This window comes from Corvus cornix, chromosome 7 (assembly GCF_000738735.6).
Source record: "Corvus cornix cornix isolate S_Up_H32 chromosome 7, ASM73873v5, whole genome shotgun sequence".
Classification (NCBI taxonomy): domain Eukaryota; kingdom Metazoa; phylum Chordata; class Aves; order Passeriformes; family Corvidae; genus Corvus; species Corvus cornix.
Window position 1 is genome coordinate 36,776,887 of NC_046337.1, and position 21,215 is coordinate 36,798,101.

Consider the following 21,215-nt stretch of genomic DNA (forward strand, 5'->3'; position numbering starts at 1 on the left):
TCTAAAAGAAACCACATTCTCTTTTCAAAAGAGGATGTGGTTCTGGGCTTGGGTGACTTTGAGTTTTGCTAGTGTATATGATGGTTTCATCACTATTTAAACACTGAATCTATTTGTTCTTTCTAGAAGTATGTGTGGGTTCTTACAGAAATCCCTTTCCTTCCAAAATTTGCTTAGTATTTCTTCCAAGCCAGCATCCCAAATACAGATGACTGAAATGCAAAAAAAATAAAATAAAAAGATAGAATGAAATGTTTGTGTCAGTTTGGGTAACTGCAGTTGAGCTGCCTTAGATGGTATGGCTGGGCTTGAGAAATGACTGCTTTCAGCTTTATATAAATGACAGACTAATTATTCCTTGCCCATTTTAAGAGAGTTGTATGCTTTCCTTGATTCGTCATGCCAAAACCAAACAATTAGGAAGATCAGATAAAATTAAATTTCTCTGACATCCAGTTAAGCAGAAAGTGAGATACCAGTAGTAAGTTTTCCCTCTAGTTTTTAATCATCAGGAAAACTGAAATGGATTTTACTGGAAGATTTTGATGCAAATAACTCTTTTCCCTGCCAACTAGCTCAGAAAGAACAACAAGGAGTATTTCCCAAGCTGTTCTGCTGGAATGCTACTTCAAAAGGTTGCTTCCATAAATCAATTCACAATAGGCACTTTCAGGACAAGCTCTGAAGAAGGGCAAGGGTATAAAGGAAGAGGAGCATGTGGTGTGTGTCTCACTCACAAGTGGTGAAGACTCCGGTCTCCCTGTTGCTTTGCAAGTCGCCTTTAACCGCCACGAGGTACACGGTGTACTCGGTGCCAGGCTGCAGGTTCCTCAGGAGGTACTTGGTGGCAGAGGGTCCCACGTTGTAGGTGCGGGGCTGCCCTCCCCTGGTGGGCCCTGCTGTCAGCTTGTACCCCGTGATCACAGCACGGGGCCGTGTCCACAGCACCAGCACCGAGTGCTCCGTGGTGTTGAGGAACCTCAGGTTGGTGGGGGCATCGAGCTCTGGAGGGGAAAAACAGAACGGCCATCAGCTTTCCCAGCTGAATCTCCACTTCACCGCCACTTCCAAACCATGTGTGTACACCTGGCCTGTACTTCTCATGCATTGTGTGAGGGCAGCAGTAGGGAAGAGAGAAGGTGGGACCATGAGAAAGCTGGAAAGTTATTTCATGTCTACATCCACGCCTCAGTGCCATCCATTAACACACTGAGACACGCAGACCAGACCTGAGCATTCTGGGCTGCACTGATTTGGGTTGCAGCCATCTCTGCATCCCATGGGGAAGGCAGCCTAAAGTTTGAGACATGACAGATGAACCCAACACACTCAGGAATTTCAACAGTTTCTCATGAGCGCTGAGCATGTTTTAAAAACCAGCTCAGTTTAGACTTGTCAGTGTAAGCACGGAAACCTAATTTTAGCCCTCTTCCATGAAAAAGATTAATTCTTTTAAATCCTTGCCCAGTCCTCTCAAAATCCCTTCCCAAAATAAACCACCCCTACTTTGTCATTTGAATGTCAAAATAAGTAACAGTCAGCGACTTTCTGCAGAAAACCAGTTCCTAGATCTACTAAAAAATACTCACACCATGGAACTGACCATACAACAATTCCAAGAATGCTCATCTCTCCCCTGGGACTCAGGGAACAGCTCTTACCAGGCTTCCTCCCCTTTTTATCAGTGCCCCGGGGAAGCTGCTGAAGCTGATAACCCAGATAACTATAGAAACAAGATGCTGAGGCAGCACAGCTCCTTCAGCACCACACTGGAGCCCAGTGACTGGAGGAGATGTCACTGCCTTTAGCTGAGGCAAGGTGAGGCTCTGGAGGGGAATTTGCCCCCACAGCAGGCAGGGTAGCACTGCCTGCAGCAAGGAGTTCATAGTGTTCACATGGCAGGCTTCCCCACCTTTTCCACATTCTAATCACATGTTAAAATTAAGAGCAGTGAGGTTTCATCAATTCTCTTTTTTGCTGGCAAATGCTTTTTTCTCCTTCTGAAGAAGTAATATTCTGGTGAAAAAAATTATGTTTTCATCACTCTCCCACTGATTCAGTGGGAAGATGCTTTTGTCCTTTTTGTTTTCTCCATTTTTGAGGAGGGAGGAAAAAGGAAGTGAGGTCTTCCTTCTTCCACCACTGGAAAAAACAGGGGAGAACTCTAAAAGAAAAAGGATGAGTGTGACCCTGCTTAAGCCCATCTCCAACCCACAGGCTGAAAGTCAACTTTATCCCTTGTTGGTACTTACATCTGTGCTAAATCTCATCTGACAAAGATTGTATCTTCCTAAAATGTGTAGCCTAAAGTCAGTTCCTCTCTGCACAATTTAATTTGCCAGCTCTATTAGGCTTTTATCACTTCTCCTCCCCACACTAGAGGAAAAAGCGGAAGATTGAAAAGCCACACGCATACACTCCGAGTTTATTTGTAGACTGCTTTTTAACGGAAGGCCAAAAAGAGAATCACATTTACACCGTGGGAAGAGACTTTTGCTGCAGGGTTTTCCTTGGGAACCCTGAATGATTTCTGTTTCCCAGGACTTTCGATTACAGGATGCAATTTATGTGAATAGTTTCTGCAATGTGGTTTAGGCAAAGCAGTTAAGCGGATGATCACAGCCTATGGAAAATGATTCCAGACATTTGTGACTGACACTGTGCTGTCTGAATTACATGTCTATACTCCAATGTACACCTCTGTGTGGAGTTTCAGAGGAACCCTACACCTAGCCCAGGCTCCTCAAAACAACCACAAAAAATTACAGATCTAGCTGGGAACTGGGCCCTTCTTGTTCTAAATGCTTCCAAGAGAGTTCAGGTTCCTAAGTCACATCCTTGCTTTTGAAAGCCTCACTTGAAAGAGGAGGGAGGGTGCTCACACCATCTGTTCTATGCTCAAATTAGACACCTATGTCAAAGGACAGACATAAGGATCTCATTCTCCCTGCACAGTCAAGGGACAGGCACTGTTCATGGCTCATAATTTAATGGATATAAGTAAGGATACTTCCCAAACAGCATGGCTATATTCACACACTATCCCATTTCCTTTCCTTCCCTTCCCTCTCACGTTACTAAGAGCCGGGTTGGGTTCTCAGAAGTTGCTCTTATTTACTGAAAAGTATCAGAAGAGCAGCAGATGCACATAGCTGCATTTTGTCCCTTTGAATTAAGTGATCCAGTCAAAGAACACCACAAACACCCACTCACCCTTCTACTGCCCAGTAAACAGGATCTGATCAAACAAACCATGTCCCATGTTCTGTCTGATCTGCTCCTCTTGGATCAAAAATGGAGATAACCACTCAAACCCAGATTAAACTCCTACTCTTCCACCTGAAAACCTACACCTTGCCCAGCCACTGCTCCTCTCTCTTCTCTGCACTGCTGCAAAGCAAAAAACAATGCCTGACAAAGTGCATTTTTCCTGACACTGGCAAAGTGCTGCACTGCCTCTAGATCATTAGCTGCTGGGTTCTGAGGGATCCTGCATGATCACTGGCAGGCACAACTGCTACTGCTGCCAGTGGAGCCAGATAGGCATGGAGCTGTCAGAAGGGGGATGGGGATTTTCAGAAGCCTTGCTGAGTTTCCTCTAAGTCATACTGAAATCTGCCCTAAGGTACCAGCAAAAAAAAAAAGTTATAAAAATCACAGGCTGTGATCTGTGCTGTAAAAGAACTGCAGGGTCCATCAATTCTCAGTCAGTAATAAAAAGTTGAATTCCAGCCATACGAAATTGTTTTAAAGTGCCATGAGACTTAAACTCCCATTGGAAAGCCCCGGAGGAGGATAAATCTGCTGAAGAGATCATTGTTAGACTGAATGAATTCCCAGCCCTGTCATCCTACTGATGGGATACCTCCTGGGCTAGAACTGTTGCACTTCAAGTGCTCTGTTTATACATTTCTACAAGCGACAGCGAAATACACGCCTCAAAAGGCTGAAAAAAGCACGGAGGAAAGACACTTACTGGTGGTTTGCTCTCCAGTCAAAGGTTTGCTCTCCCTGCCCTGGTTTACAGCAAAGATCTTGAAGAGATAGGTTGTTCCTGGGATCAGGTCAATGACTTCAGCAAAAGAGCTCCTGGTGATGGGCAGTCTCTGGCCGTGCTGGCCAGGGCGGTTGACAGGGATCACCTCCACCCGATAGCCGGACACTTGGCTCTGGGGTGGGGTCCACATGATGGTGATCTTGATGTCAGAAACCTCCACAAACTGCAGATCTCTGGGGGAAGGCACTTCATCTGAAAGCACAGGGGTACAGTAGTTGTCAGAGGGAGTCCTTAGCAGGAGGAGAAGCTATAGGTTTCCATGCAAGGGAAAAAAAAGTGAATTTTGCTTGAAGAATGGCTAGCCCAAGAATATTTACCAAATTAAAACGTCAGGGTAACCTTACTGTAAATATGCCTACACATGTCCCCAGACAATATTCAAGCAGACTACAATTTCAAACATCACTATCTACTTTAAAGTCTATTATGTCTTCAGAAGGTATCTTGCTATGACAGAAAGAGAACTGAAAAACCAGATGTAATATGCTACAGAACTTCAAGTATATGCAAAACCAAAGCCTGAGGGGAAAAAAAGTACTCCAGAGATTGGAAACAGTAACCTCCTTCTAAAATTAAAAGAGATGATTTTAAAAAACCCACAGCATGTTCTGAATGTCTATGATTAACTTGAAATCCACCTTTTATAATTAAACAAGTACAGGGGCTGATCTGGCCTTATTATAGTCAAATGCAAAATGCAGTTCCCTCAGTGCTGGGCCACATTACTGCACCCGTGAATTCCTGTGTCTAAATTAAATTTCTTGAGACTAGGACTGATACTGCCCTAAGGTTAACCAGTGCACATTTTTGGAAGATGCAGAAGCCAAACCATAAAATCATTGAGCTGAGTTCATTCCTGGTGAATTCCCATTTGCAAACACGTGCTTGCAACTTGCAGGACCATCAAATTCCACTGCTTACCACATCAGATCCCAATTCTTTCACTATCCCTTCTTTTGGTTTGGTTATTCAGTCCAACTGGATACTTAAAAGAACCCTGAAACCAGTAGTTTTTTAAATATTGGGTGCCTCAAGTTTAGAGCCTATGGTGGTGTTTTGGCACATCAGTCAATGCTGAGTAATCTCCCATACCCACTGACTGCAAAGGAAAATAATGGGTAGGACTGGAAGGGAGAATGAAAAGTCAGGTGAACATTTGAACATGTGTTATGGTGCCTGAGTACGTAACCCTGAACATCTGTGAGCCAGGTACTGGGGCAAAACAATATACCAGGCACTTCAGGAGATTTCTTAGTAGGATTTCCCTAAGATAACCTGAGAAACTGATCTCTCTTCTGCAGATAATTCAAGAACTGCCTGCAGTCCAATCCCTAGGAATTACAATCCTCTTAATGCAGAGTGGTGTCTTGACTGTTCGATTTTACTACAGAACTTCAATACCAGTGAAATTTACAATCCAAACCCACAAAACCATAACTGAGTTCATTTAAGCATTCATTCAGCTAGCAACAGAAATCTCAGCGACTGAAATCCAGAACACGAGCATTACCTGTGCGTGGGACCCCAGTGGTTTCCTGCTGGATGAAGACAGGAGTGCTCTCCTGGTTTTCTTCCACTGCATAGATGCTGATGTTGTACTGAACCCCTGGCATCAGGTCACTGAGTGTTACAGAGGTGGCAGTGTCAGGCAGGTTGAGCTCTGTGCTGCTGCCTTCCACAGAGGGTACGTAGACAATCCTGTAGCCTGAAGCAAGAGAAATATGTAATCCTCAGCACAATCAGTAAGCACAAAGAATGCTAGAAATGAGGGCTGAACTGATCTCGCTACTGAGCTTTGATAAAAATAGCCCTGAACTTCAGCAGGACCTGTGGCCTGCCCGTGCTCACGTCCCATCTACAGACCACACACTCACAGCACCTTCCCAAAGCACAGTCTGACCTGGGTTAGCATATTTCTGAGGTCTGACATGTGGATTTAGGCATGTACAGTTCTCATGCTCCCTATGGGATGGTCTGAACGACAGATACAAATATAAGGTCTTGGGACTTGTTTTTCTTTAACACAAATGCAGAAGGAATTGTTTTGCATCCAGCTTTCTGAATTGCTTGGTTCAGTCACTGAAGCCAAGGAAATGCTAAACTGCCCATGTGCTTTCCAGCTGGTCTCTCAGATCAGACACAATTTTGCACTAAGTTTGTCCCAGAGTTATATCTCATTTTCTTTTTCACCTACACTTCAGATTCTACCAATAAAGGAGAATACGTGCATTCCAATTGGACAAACCTGTGATTGGAGCCTGTGGTCTGCTCCAGCTGATGACAATGGATGTGTCATCCACACTTTCCACTGTGTGCTCGGGAGGTGCATCAGGAGCTGTTTAAGGGAATAAACAGAGGAGGACAGCAAGTGTGAGGATAAGAGGTAACCAAAAATTCTTGAGCAAACAGTAACAACAGCTTTCAAAGCACAGCAAGAGCCACCCACACATACCTGTAGTCTGTGAAGTAGACAGGATCAGATTCTGCTCTCCTTCTTCAGAGATCTGATAGACATTAACAATATACTTGCGACCAGGAAGCAAGTCAGGGATGTTGACAGAAGTGGCTGTGCTTGGAAGATCTGAGGAAAGCAGGGGAGAAAAATTTAATTTAGCAGTTCCATCTTCTTGCTTTCTCTGCAAAAAAGTAATTGAGATGTCTGTTCTAATCTGGGCTGAAGCACAGTCTTCCTGCGACAAAACAACAGTTTTTCTGCACTGCCTTCAGTTCACCTCAGAAGAGTTGTGTGGAGAGTTGGGACCAGCAACCAAAGGCAGGAGGGCTTGATGTGGGATATGGTAGGGCAGCTTGAGCAGCAGCCCCCTGCACACTGCAGCCATCTCAGCTGAACACTCATTTCATATCCTGACTGTTGCATTTTCAGTACAGAAATATATGGAAAAACTTTCACATGAATAGGTTATGTGGAAACACTGACTCATGAGTGAAGAAGAATGACATTATGAGGGCTGGTGAACTTCTCTCCCTGCTCCCAGATGTCCACCTACATGCCAGATGTAGAAAATTCCCCAAGAAGCAGCTTCTTGCTGGCCAGACTGAAGCCAAGCATCTTAAGGGAAACTGGGAATTGCCTTTCAATCTGCCTGTAAATCTCTGTCTGTAGACAGATGAGCTCAGGAGCTGCTTCACAGCACAGCTCAGCTGTCTGGGCAGAAAGGTGGTGACAGTGCTGGCAGCCCCCATGTGAGCCTGTGAGTTCAGGGGAGCAACAGTCCAGGGAGAGTTATTAGGTCAGGAGATTGCTACTCTTTTTGTCATGTTCTTCTACCACACTCATAGCCCAATAACTAGTATAACATCAAATATCTGAGGTGAGATATTGCTATTACCACTGTCAAGATAGGAAATTAGGAAAAAGAAGTTAAGACGGAATTACATGTGGTACAAGGGGTCTAGAGTAGATGCTGGAAAAGCAGTTTCGACTCCTATGTCTGAGTCCAGGCCTTTAACCAGCTTCCCAGCTCAGTTAAGCTGTCATGTTATCAAAGATGGAGAAGATTTGATCCAAACAAAACAACTGACAGAGCAGAGTGGAACATGAGATATCCATGAGACAACAAGCAGCCAAGAGAGGGCATTTGGGAATGATTTCTCTCTGTCCGTTCTGATGGAAGGACAAAGGTAAGCCAAAGGAAATTAGCCAGGAGGCAGGTTCTGAAAAACAGATTTGGTTCTCTTCTCATTTGCATTGCTGCTCACTTCAGGATGCTGTGGAAGCCAGTAACTTTACATGATTTCAAAAGGAAAAAGAACTGAGCAAATTCATGGAGATGAAAAGAATAATTATATCTACCCAGAGTTATTACTCATCCACTGCTCCTGGCTCAGGCAGTTTTCCTCTGCAGAATTCTGGGACAGTATTCTGAAGGGATATTGCTATATACTTGCCTTGTTCTCTTACAGCTCTTAATGGAGAAAAGACAATGAACTAAGTGAGTTTTTCATCTGAGCTGGTCCTGCCACTCTCATATCCTAATTGAATCCTACTGAAAGACAGGGAGATGCTCAGATGTTTACACCAGCTCTACTGACTGCCACAAAACAGCAATGCTCTGACTGTGAGCAATGCTTTGGTCTGGACACTCCAATTTTGTCTCACCAAGGTACTGTGGTTCATCACCCTCCTCGCTCAGCTCATACTCAACACGGAATCCAGAAACGGTGTCAGAAGCAGAAACCCAGGAGACAACAAAGCTGTTGGATGTGATTTCAGTGACAGATTCTGAGGTAGCAACCACGGGAGGAAGAAGAGTTGTCTCTCCTGAAACAGTGTTGCCTGCAAGAGAGAAGAAACAGAGGTTGCATTAAGCATCACTACTTTTGTGTTAACTGGGATGCACGAAGCAAGGACTTGGGTGAAGGAGATTAGGTTTTCCTGGATTCAACTCACTTGTCACTGCTGTGGTGCTGGTTGTGGTAAAATCAAAGCGGGTGACTTCTTTGTGGCCATACTGCTGGACACTGATGAGCTGTCCTTCATATATCACACCAGGCTTCAGGCCTGAGATGGTGTAGGAGTTCCGGTGGCCAGGGATGGTGGCTTCCTTCCACTGCCTTCCAGAGTTTTTCTGCAAGAAAATGGACACTCAGATAGTGAGAGACTCCCTAGGCTGCAAGCAGGGGGATCTAGTGACCTAACCTGCTGTGTGGTTACTAATCACTGTAGTATTTAAACAAAGGTATGACTTGAATGGCTTTAATGCACAGACAGAATCAAGTCAAAGGAGATGAGAAAAGTATGCCAAGAAGCAGGACTAGTGGCATTGAGTTATTAGGTTTTACAGGAGTAAATTAAAAACAACCTAGCTTTGAACTTTACCCTTTAAAAGGAACATTATTTGTCACAAACTCAACTCTTTCCTTCATCAAAAGCACAGTAAGGCATGAAGTAGTGGCTGGAAAATATATATTTGAAGGCTGTTCATAAAAACACTCTAACCCATCATCTGAAAACAATATACAGAAAAGTTCTTCCCTTTTACCCTGTGTTTGAACTCTATGGGAAGCTTTAAAATAATGCTCCATCCTCTGAGGTTTGTATTCCAGTGCTTTAAAGTCCATTTCATTCAGGCCTTCATCCAAGATACACTGAAGTCAGTAAAAAGACTTGAGTGCCTTGAATGGCTTTGGATCAGGGCCTTTATTGTTCTCTTAATAACAGGCACCATTGAGGTACTAATGCTCTTAATCATTAAGTGGTCTTTTGTGAAGCTGTACTCAGGGGAGCTGGAACACAACTGATCTGCGTTGGTTAAACCAAATCATTCCTCACAGAGGAATCAGCCAGCAAGCAGTGGTTAACCAGTTTTGGTTTAGACTTTGGAGAAGATCGGAGTGACTGTTTATTTAATCCTACACTGAGCTGTTTATGATTTCACATCCTACTCATTTTTACCTCCTCATTAATAGAATAAAATGTATCCCAGTTGTCTCTGGATATGCATGTTACTAAAACAGCATTTCTTTGGATGAAGAAGCTTCCACAAGGATTTACATTCCTAAGGTAAGGAAGGATATAAACTTGTCTGCTTGCTGTACTTAGTGCTTTGTTTAATAAAATACTTTATGAACACAGCAACCACTGAAGTTCAGGCAGGAAAACATTTAATTGTTAAACAGCACTGGCTCTTTTTGATGCTCAAGAGTAGCTGTTGACCTCAACAGGACAAAGACACTGAACAAGCAACTCAAGTTTGCTGAAAGTGTGTCAACCACTTCTTTCAGACACCAGAAAAAGCCAAATAAAGTACTCTTGATGAACAAATGATGGCAAATGTGGCACTCACCGGTCTCCAGCGCAAGATGTACTGGGTGATGTGAGACCGTTCAGGAGCATTCCACTGGATGGGGTGGGAGTTTGGCTGATTCGTGCTCTCTGTGATGATCACCTGAACAGGCCCAGTTGATCCTGAAAAAAAGAACTGCCAGTTTTAACATACTGGGGATGTTGTGGAGTCACCAAAAAGCAAGAAAGCTGCACGGCTCACATAGTATTTCTATACACGGAAAATCAGTTTTATTGCCTTTCTATCCTTAATGCTTCATTTCTACCTAGAAAACCAGTGAATCACAATATATTCTGTGGGAGAGTTAATCTGCACTGCTTGGGTCCATTTCCTGTGAGCTATCAGTGAAATGGAAAATGGGAGAGGTCTAGTACAGAAAAAGTCTGTAAAGCAAAGTCTTGTTCAAAGAGATGGAGGGAACTTCTCAGCAACCATTTTCATCACTGATATTTTCTGCAATGGCAGCAGGGAAGCTGATAAAAAAACATCTGCCAAATCTGGGTCTAATCATGCAGCATGGTGAGGGAAAATTCCTAATCTGACATTGAGTACACCCTGAAAAAAACCCACTAATCTTCTATGATTTGACTAAATTTCTTCATCAGTTCATTTGAAACATTGAATTTTCATAACTCTGTGGAGGACTCTGCAGATAGTGAGACTTGTCTCCTGCACACAAACCCCACCAGAAGGGCTGGTGGAAGTCCTGACACAAAACAGGCCCATGAACTCAAGAAAATACAAGTTCTGCAGTGCTCTAATGCTTAAGACTACTGCTTGCATTCAGCTAGGTCAGGCTCAGGCCTATTTTCTCCATAAAGCTCTCCAATAGAGAAGGACAGATTTTACAATCCCACGGGTCTCCTTTCAGTCCCTCCCAGCCCCACTGGGGAGGTTTCACTGAACACTCAGCAGCACTGTCCTCATGTTAGTTCTCAGAAAATCCCAGCAAAGAGATCCCCAGAATGTACAGGAAAGTGTTTTAGCCATTAAATAGCTGCACACTCACCGCATTCCCAACATTCCTAATAATAATTTACCTGGACAACCATGTAACATATATACCTGTTCCCCATTTAAGAGGATTTCTAGAAAAACAAACTTGTGCCCACAGGCAGAAAATTTCAAAGCTCACCTAACCCCAAACCTACATTCAGAAACATTAGATTTGGTTTATTTACACATTTTCAGTCACTCTTGTGTCTAAAGCAGCCCAAAGCCCTGGTCTCCAGGCTAGAGGCATGCATACTTCACATAGCTCAGGGAGATGTTTGTTTAAGCAGTCTGACAGGACTCAGTGAAGCTCAGCAAGCCCTAATACTTCATCTTATTCAGATTAAGACAGTGGCAGTTGCAACCTCAAACAGGAAAGTAGAGAGGTTCCCCTTATGTTCTGTTCGGGGAACTGAAGCTGAACAACCAACAAACAGGCATTGCCCATCCCTATAAAGAGTTCCTGGAACTGCCTGGACAAACAAGAGTTCAAATATTTAATTTCTTTGGGGCACTGATCAGGAAAAACATTTCGTTCCATGGTGGATTTTGCTTCTGTAATGAGCAGAAAAGGAAGGGCTACACATATGTGAGTTTCAGGCAATATAAGCTGAAGATTACACATGTGATATCACTAAATACCAAGAGGCAATGTAAACCCAAGCTGTTGTGTGCACTGAAAGGCACTCTCTGAACTAACCCTGGCCTCAGGAATAGCTGCAAATAGCTTGGGCCCCTCTTTATAACCCCGACACCTGCTTGTGTCTGCCAAGGGACAGGGAAAATCTCTTCAGTTTTAAAAGGAAACCAAAAGGCATTAGGTACAGAAACCTGAACAGTGATGCGAGGGGTGGAAAGCTAGCTTTCCTCAGGTCTTACTCAGCAGGTGAGTTCATTTTCAGTTGGGTTTCTTACCTGGGTAGGTCTGCAGAGGTTGGCAGTGCCATTCTCCAATCCCACGGCCATAGCAATAGCACTGGTATCTGACCCCATGGACATACTTCTCCCAGGAGTCTCCAATTTGGTAGAAGGTGCGGGTTTCCGAGTCCTGGCACTGGTCTGAAGGCACAAGAGAGACGGTTCACCACTGTGTGTTACTGAAACCACACTGAAATATCTACAGAGGAAAGCTCCAAGAGACTTTGGCACAAAGAAATGCAACACCAATGTTCATTTGCAAATATACGTAAAATGTATACAAATGTACATTAAGTGGCAACAGAACTTGAATTCCAAATCACTGCATGTATTAAGTTAGATATTAGGGGGCTAATTCAGCTGTGATGCATTTCAGTGGGGTGTTCCTTCTAGAAAGGATTTCATCCACTCTGGAGCCCAGTTCTGCTCTGGCCAACTGAGCTCATCTCATCCAAAGCTAAACCATGCTGCTCTCAAGGAGATCAAAGGCAAAAATTCCTCCTGCCGTCAACAGAATTCATTTGTGATTTAAAAGTCCCACGAATTTTCAGCAGAATCTTTCCCTATTTACCACTGTAGAAACCAAAGGGGGACAGATCAGATCCTGAAATCAGCTTAACTAGTGTAAATACAGCACAGTACAGCACTTCAGTACACCTTCTACTCTGACAACTGCCTGTATGCCTGGCTCAATGGAAATTCTCAGTGAGAACTAGCATTATGTTTGCTTGGATAAATAAGAGCTTTGTTTAGAGAGAGCAAACAAAATTAAAACTTTAATTGTACCTACATAGAAAGCTGAAATCATCCCCCCACCCCTTCCTTCAAACTAGTAATTTTCAGGAGCTTTACAATCCATGTTCCTTGAGTAAACTCGTACGGGTATTACTGTAAATAAAGTAGAACTTCACAACTAGTAATTTCCAACAGATTTTCTTGGCAATAGTTTGAAGCTCTCTTGGACTTAGTAATTGCAAACCAAACAACCAGGTCTTATCTTCCAATCAAGGTTTGCTAGGGAAGGGGGGGAGGCAGAAGAGATGAAATCTCCTTGTTCCTGAAGAGAGCCATGATGGTTTTAGCTAACCTCCAGAGCACTATTAACATGTGCTCTCATCCTGAGCTTTCCCTCTTTGCCAGAACAAAGGGCAGCCAAAAAATCAATTCAGTCCAAGGTCAGTTAATATGTGCTGGTCTCCTTCCTCAGCTCAGGGAGAAAACTCCAAAAGATTTTAGGATAGAGAAAGGCAAGAAAACTGATCCCAGCATCAGTGCCCAGCTGCATGTTTTATCAGTGTTCAGGCTGAGAGCCCTGCTCAGCTGACAGCTCAGGTACCAGAATCCAGCCAAATCACCATAGCCTGGGAACCTGCTACACTTTAGAACATAGGCTGGCCACAATCATGATTCCTCTGTGGCAGGTGTGATAACCCAAGCTTATGTTCTTAAATTAAGAAATGCCCTTTCACTTACCCTCCAGCAAAAGCAGTGCTTCTTCTATTTTTGCATTTGTACAATTCAGGACAAAGTGGACAAAGACTGGGCCCAAACTCACACACCGGTTTCTCCATACCAGTTTACACAGAGAGCCACAACAGGTGCTTGGCAAGTGGGGGCAGCCAGTGACTCACCAACAGGATCACACTTCCATCTCCCCCGGCCCTGGCCAAAGCAGGTGCAGTTCAGCATGTGCCCCTCATCATGACGCTTGTGGAAGGTCTGGTTCACATCATAGGTGATGCCATCCACAATGCACTGGTCTGGGGGAGAGAGTAGAGAGTATCAGCAATTGGTCTAAGTATTAAGAGAGAACCCTTCTGCTTGGGACATCATTTCCTCTGCTTGATCACCACACAGACTGACCATGACAAGCTCCATTCCAGCAGAAAGGAGCCCTCCTGTAATCTGTGACCCTCACAGTGCTGCACACACACCCCTGCTCCCGAGTTCATCTATCAGCAGTATGCAAATAAGCAAAACTTGCAGAAAAGAGGTCTGCAGGACACAATCCAGCTACAGAACTGCCTTGTTGTTCCTTTGGACAGATTCCACATGTGAACGAAAATCTAAACCACCACACTGATTCTCCAATCATCTCCTCTGAGGAACATCTCAACTGAAACTCCTCAGTGAGTACTGCCTCAAATCACTGGAACTACACAAGGAGAAAAGGGCTGCTCCAAATTTATAAAGATATAATGAGGAAGCACCAGCCATTCTCATGATGTTATTCTGTCGGGTATCTCTGCTACCCTTTGTAGTGATCTGAAGGCAGAGGCAGATCTATTACACACACAAGATGCTGCCAGTGCCTACCAGTCTACTCTTCCCTCAAAACCCAGCAACCAGACCCCATGCTTTAGTACAATGGTATCACTCTATTAGGTTCAATGTCCATCTGGGATCTGGCCCAGAATTCCTAAAGCCAGTCTAATCACAGCAAGGAGCAGAAAGACAAAACAAACATGAAAACCACCCCAGAAGCAAGTTGTTTTGTTAAGTGGGACCCAGGAGACCCAAGTTCAGTTCCGGAGTCACCTCTGGATCATCTGTCCTTGGGGAAGTGAGTCCAGGCTTTCATTCCCTATCATATTTTCCCACACCATGGGCACGGCATCAGGATAAACCAAGGAGCGCTCAGACTCTCCTGCAGGCACCAAGATCTGGCTGCTCTGTTTAAACAGCTCTACTCAGATAACCTTTGCCTTTTGACAAAGCAAAGTATCTCTACCCTCTCCTCATCAAGAAAGACCACTTCCACTCCAGAATGAACTGCAGAGAACTAGCTGTGTAAGTGGAAACAGGAGTTGCACAGACCAGAACTTTGAGCAGTGCCTTTCTCACTGTTCTGAAGGAAACACATTAAAAAAAACCCTTCCAAAGCCCTTGAGTGAGCCTTTCCCTATAAATTATATGCCATTTCAGCAGTGGTGTTAAAGAGTCCTTTCTTGGCCTCTTGACAGCAACCCCCCTCCTTTTCCAGACATGAAGCCAATGCTGTGAGCTAGCTGTAGGATGATCAAATGTCTGTGCTTTTAAGTCTTCTTTTTTTGGTATTGCTTAAGTACTTCTCCACTTGGACCACTCATACAAATGAGTAAATAAATAAGAATAATCTCCATGCTTTCCTGCCAGCTTTTCATATAGATTAGCCAGCAAAAGGCTAGTTCAGCACAGAGGAATTGAAAATTTCACTACGGAACAATAAAACAGAACAGCTCTGCTTTCAAACTTCAGACTAGTCTGGAGTTTTGTCTGTTCTTGAGGCAGGGAGGTGCCTATACTGAGCTCTCTGTAAAATCACAGTGGTGCCAATTCCTAAATGTAGACAAAAGGAAGGAGGGATAGCATGATCAAGATCATCAAGGTTTGCTTCTGCTTGAGCCTGTAAAGGCTGGAATATACTTTTCCAGCACATAACAAGCAAAGAACTTCACAGCTCCTCTAATTCCCTTCCTACTCCAAGGAGTAAACTGCGGTTCTTGAGCCTGGGCTCAAGCCTGCAATGACAGAAAAGCATACCAATTTCTCCCACCTGGACTAAAGTGGTGGTATCAACATGGAAATCAGTACCTCTGAGCTGTGAATAGGCAATGCAGGTCCATTCTCCACGGCCATTTCCTACACAAGTACATCTCATCATGTGGCCCATGTCGTGCTGCTTATCCCACTGGTCCCCAACACGGTACATGACACCATCATTGGTTGTGCAGATTTCTTCATGGGCTGGGTGAGAAGAAAGCAGGAGGATATTTATGAGACCAGAATTTACAACATCTTGAGGACTGAGACCATTTGCAATACCCCTTCATACCACGTAGTGGTTTCTGCATCTTAACAAGGAAATTTTGGCACCCACTCCAGTATAGGTTCCCCAGCAGATCTCCACCAGTTTGCACATGCTGAGGAGCATGCCTAGCATGCTTTGTAGCAAAGAAGGAATGAAAATTGCCTTCTCCCAACATTGCCTAAATCTCTGCTAGAGGTGGTCAATGGGGGAAAAAAAAGGACAAAACAAAGCTTCAGAAATGCCTTAAAGGGCTCTGGGCTGGGACACAGCTCACTGGAAGTCATCAGTAACTGACCAACAGAGAGGTCTTCACTTTCCAGCTCGAAGAACCACATACAAGTGCTCCATAACCCCTTTATGGCTCTCAGCCTTACCAGCCATGGGGCAGAATCCAAACTTCTGGTCAGCATCGTAGTTCTCGGTGGTTCCACACCACTTCATGTTGTCCCTCCGTCCCTCAGAAGTACAGTCGGTGTAGTTGCGGTTGTTGTACAGGAAGGGGAAGTGGCACAGAGCACCATTGGAATTGCCACCACGTGTCTGGACCAAAACTACAAAAATGAAAAGAAAATAGATGCAAATGCAGCCTTTGCACTCTCTCTTAGCATGCATGAAAGAGCTTGGAAAACAAACCACTAGCACTACTTTTTCCCACGTGTGCCCTGTATATAATCCACAGGCTTCTTTTCTTGCCTTTAATTAATTCAGATGTGGAAACATAAGCTTTGCACGAGGTCAGTTCAGTTCAAGCTTTGCTTTGGAAGGAGCTGCAGAGCCAGCCATGAGAACTCCTGGGAAATAGGGAAAACTGAAGCTTACTTTGTGTGTTTGGGAAGTAGCTCTGCACATCCCTTCTCCCAAGGCCTAGGGAATGAAATAAACTCATAGCTCTCAGCATACCGGTATTATCTCACTGGAGCTATTTCCCAGCAGTGCCTTTCAGCTCTAAGGGAAGCCTTCACCCTCAGGAAAGGGTTACAGTTCAGTTATGTACAACAGGGCAAGCCAAAACCTCTCTGCAGGCTGGAAGCTTCATGTTTTGCAACCAGCAGCGGAAAGAGGGCTGTAATCTACCTGAACTAATCACCTCTTGAGCAACTCTGCTTTACAAATATTGGTGAACAAGAAGACATTTACTGAGATTTTTCTCCATCACATTTCTCTTTTCCACAGTGTATCACAAGAAGCCTCTCTAAAACTTGAATGTGTGCATGGACAGGGACAGTGTTTGGTTTTTCATTGGGGGGCCGGGAGGGAGGGGAGGGGTTTTGTTGTTGTTGTTGCTTTTGGGTGGCTGGTTTGTTTGTTTTTTTTAAAAAGAAAATACTATATGCCCATCAGAGAAAGGCTTGACTTTTATCAGGAAAAAACCAACCAAAGTAGAACAGAATTTTTTTAGAAGTGTCTGTGCAGTGTAAAAAGCAGCATTTTCATGGCGGAACATGAAATACTCTTTCCAAGGTCAGATCCCAAAGAAGCTGCCTGGACACTGCTCCATGGATGTCTGACAGGCACTCCAGAAAGTGCAACCACACAGGTAGATGTGTGCTGCAAAGGGAACACTGACCATCCACAGACAAGAGGGAATGCTGCTGCATTAGTCATGCCCCAGCTCTTGACTGGTGACCACAAATCACATGAAGATCACTGCTATATATGGCAGCCTGGCTAGATAGCCAGGATGGAGGGAGTGACAAACTGTACTCCATGGATATCCTCCTCTTTGCAGCCTAATATGGGCATTACTTGAAGCAATTCACCCAAGCAAAGCCAAAGATAAGCATCCTTTGGGCCAAAGCGCCACCCTGACCAGGTACTCCCATTCTAAGGTCAGCTCAGAGGAGAGAGAACAGGACTCAAAGGGTACATCTGTAACACCCTCCAAAGATGCCAAGAGCACACAAGTGCTCTGTCATCAGGCAGCCCTCCTTTCACAGCACTGCCTTACTACCTTGAGTCCCTCCAGACTGCTGGAATTGGTCAGGCAGCCTGTTACTGTGTCCTCTGCTCATTCCTCCATCCCTACACCAGGGTCACATGCATGTGAAGACCCTCTAAAAGAAGAGCTCACCATTCTGCTCGGTACAGAAGGAGTATCTCCTGTCCTGCTCGAAGTTGGAAGTGGTGCTGCACCAGAAGTGCCCATCTGTGCGGCCTTCGGTGGTGCAGGAATAGAAAGTCCTTCCATCGTAGGTGAAGGGCAGGACACAGGGTTCTCCATCAGAATTGCCACCATACGTTTGGGTCACAGCTTCAAAAAGAAAAATCACAGCATTAGACTGCAATCCCCAAATGTCAGGGCTCTAAAACAGCCCTTCCAGGCCAAGTTGCTGGCTGCTGGGAACCCACACTGACTGCCATGGACCCAGGCCAATACACACCAACAGGCAGCTCCACAGCTGTGGCATTTTTTTACATTCTTTTCCAAACATACATTATCGCAGCTCCATTTGAATAAAGTTATTAATGCTGCTCCCCAAGGGCTCTGTTTCCCCTCAGCAGGTTATATATAGCTCACTGGGAAACATTTCTGCCCTACAGAACGAGGCTTTGAATAACCAAACCATTTCTTCCCCCCTTGCACCTTTCTCCAGTATGCCTTCTTCAGAGTACATTTCTGATATACACACAGAGGGTTCTACTTGGAAATTATGCCACAGGACAGCCCTAGAGACCTCACAGGCGTGAACAGGCACTGCACACCAACTCATACCTATCTCCTGGCAGCTGACTCCGTTGCCCAGGCAGGTGCACAGCATTTGCTGGCTGCCCTGTGTCTTGAGCCACTGCATGCCCACGGAGTACACGATGCCGTTGTCCGTGATGCACTGGCCGTAGGGCTGGGGCTGGGGCTGCTGCGGCTGGTACAGCGCCGTCTGCACGTTGGTGATGCTGGGAGAGCCAGAGCCTGTGGCACAACACGAGACACAAGGGACACGTGGCGTGAAAAGCCCAGCAACAGAATGCTGCCGTAAAATGCTGAGATAATAAAACCTGAGGCACTCCATCAGATGGAAGGCACAACACTCTTAAGCTTCCGGAGATGCAGCTTAATTATTCCACTTAGCAATTTTCAAAATTAGAAGAGCAACTCCCCCTTCTGCTAATGACAGCCTCTGGTTTCCAGCTCTGTAGAATGGCTTTAGAAGGGATTTAGAAACTGCTTTTCAAAGGAATTGTGAAGAAAACCTTTTTTTTTTTTTTCAGAAAAAAAAAAAAAAGGTTAGTTGAAGGAACTGCAGAACAGAAAAATCAAGATCAGTGACGAGACAATAAAAAATTACCAAGGAAGTAGCGAGATAAGGCAAAAAGGATCAGTTTTGAATTTTTCATTAAAAACAAGAAGAATAAACTGAAAATGTATTCTTTTACTGGGCAATTTAAAAATTTTGAATCAAAGTTTTTGGCACATTATCATTTGGAATAATACTGAGAGGCAAACGGGCTTTTTGTTGTCTACATCATATCAATTTCTTGCTAATGATTCCCACAGGAACCTCCACAAATTCAGCTCTGCTGAAATAGGGGAAATAATAATGGAAACAAAATACTGGCACCCTTGAAGTGTTCTGCATTTTGAAGTTTAGACCTTCTGAGAATTTGAAGTTAACCCAATGGAGTTAAAGGTCATTTACCAAGAAAACTTTAGTGCAGGCACTGCAGGAAAACAGAAGTTCTACATTGCATTCACTGATAAGAAACCCAGATCCTTAAAATGACAAAAAGAAAGAATTTAGGAGCTGAAGATTTAAACCTTGGGCACAAAAGATATGCTCTCTGTAAACTAGGCAATATTTCATACCGAAATTACAAGCTCTCTCACGTACATGTATTAGACAGCGTTGTATACATTCCTTGACATTTTTGGGTTTTTAAAGCTCACCCATTAGTAGGTGTATTTATCATGTCAAAGAAACCAGATGGTCTCAGTGGGGTTTAAATTAAGGAGATTTCAAGAAAGTTACCCTGAGGCAAATACATAAAGTTCAAACATTAACTTGGAGTGCCATGCTCCCAAGACAAAGATAGCGCTTGTGGATGCAGGGCCCTAGATGTGATTTACGGCCCTGTGATTGTGCAGGCAATCCCATGTGTATGTGCCAGCCCCATTTGTGCATGGAAACAAGGTATCAATTGATCTTCTCTCCACACGCACAAACAAGGAGCATCTCCTGAACTCTGACCCTCTCTGCTGCTGATCGTTCCCAGACAAGACTCTGAAATACCTGAATTAGGATGGAACAATTCAACTCCAAGTCCTAACCTGTCAAAACGTGCCATTCATGTTCCCCTTCCCTACGTTCCATGCCACGATGCCCCACTTACCAGTGCTGGTGGTGTGCAGGGCCGTGTGTCTCTCGCATTTCCACTCGCCTCTGCCGTTCCCGGTGCAGACGCACTGGAGCAAGTTCCCACGGTTATCCTTCTTGCTCCAGTTGTCCCCAATTCTGTAGGAAGTCTTGGTGTCGTGGTCATTGCAGCGATCTGTGTGAGGAACACGACTCTCAGCTGTGCCTGCTCTGGGTGGCTTCACTGGGCAGTTTCTAGCACTCAACCACCAACTCTATCAAACGAGCTCATACTTTAAAGACTGAACTAAAGGCCCACCTCATTCTCTGGAGCCCACCATTGCAATTCCTACATGCACTAAAGCCTGCACTAAACTGCACAGGCTGAGAGCATCCCAAATTTCCATTCATTTCCAGAATTGCTCTTTCACTTTGCAGCCGTTGTCAAAAAGCTACTTTTTAAAGTCATTCTAAACCCATTCTGTCCAGCACCTTCAAAGCTTGTTTTAATGCCCCTTTTTTTTCTTTTAAGAAAAAATCAGGAGTCTTTGTAGCTGGGTCATTTCATACTACACAAAGGGTACAGTTCAATTTCAGGGCTCTCTTTCATCTGGAAGGGACTAAAACCTGTTTGAGGACAACATGTAAAATCCCACTTTTCTTCCAAAACAAGCCTGCATGAAGCTGCAGTGAAGTTAACACAAGCTGCTCAAGTCATACCAGGAGTACCAGACTTTCTAAATCTCTTCAATAACCCACAGCCCGCAATGAATTGAGTAAAAGGGTTCAAAGGACAGCACAACAAACTACTTTTGTCTGGATGCCAGATCCACATGGATTAACTAGTTCTTCTTCCATTACAACATTTTACCTTCTTATTCAAGGGAAACTTGATACAGTGGCTCAAATATAATCATGGATCAATGAACACGGATTTATGAAGAACTGTGGAAGGACATATGCATTAAGCCAGATAGCCACTGAGAGAGCACAGGGGATAGAATGTGAATGCAGAAAACATGTTACTGATTCACAGTGCTAAAATGACCAGAAATTGAGCATTTGCCAGAAGAATGGTAAATTGGTGAGGTATTCATCATCCAATTTTGCAAATGTGAAAAAAACATGTCTCATGGACACTCTTCTCAATGAAAAGCTGAAATGTCACTGAAGCAAACAGCTGTGATTCTGAAAAATGCTGGCCATAAAAGATATATAACAGCAGCACCCACTTGAAGTGTTAGCCCACTTTGTGGGCTAGAAGTATCATTTTATATACATAAATTTGAATTTCTCTATTCAAATGTAATTGGAAAACAAAATGAAAAATGAACAGGTCATTAAATTGCAATTTCCCCCAT

The 21,215-nt window shown here is 44.1% G+C and overlaps 1 protein-coding gene across 1 annotated transcript in view; it reads right to left on the reverse strand.

Moving 5' to 3' along the window:
* Window positions 1-21,215, reverse strand: part of FN1 (fibronectin 1) — a 51,213-nt gene that overhangs the window by 24,428 nt on the left and 5,570 nt on the right. The window contains 15 exon segments of the mRNA XM_039554695.1: window positions 738-1,004; window positions 3,977-4,249; window positions 5,568-5,762; window positions 6,303-6,392; window positions 6,510-6,638; window positions 8,178-8,354; window positions 8,469-8,646; window positions 9,865-9,986; window positions 11,773-11,916; window positions 13,407-13,535; window positions 15,349-15,501; window positions 15,940-16,116; window positions 17,637-17,816; window positions 18,279-18,473; window positions 19,892-20,050. Of these exon segments, the coding sequence (XP_039410629.1) occupies window positions 738-1,004; window positions 3,977-4,249; window positions 5,568-5,762; window positions 6,303-6,392; window positions 6,510-6,638; window positions 8,178-8,354; window positions 8,469-8,646; window positions 9,865-9,986; window positions 11,773-11,916; window positions 13,407-13,535; window positions 15,349-15,501; window positions 15,940-16,116; window positions 17,637-17,816; window positions 18,279-18,473; window positions 19,892-20,050 (2,568 nt within the window).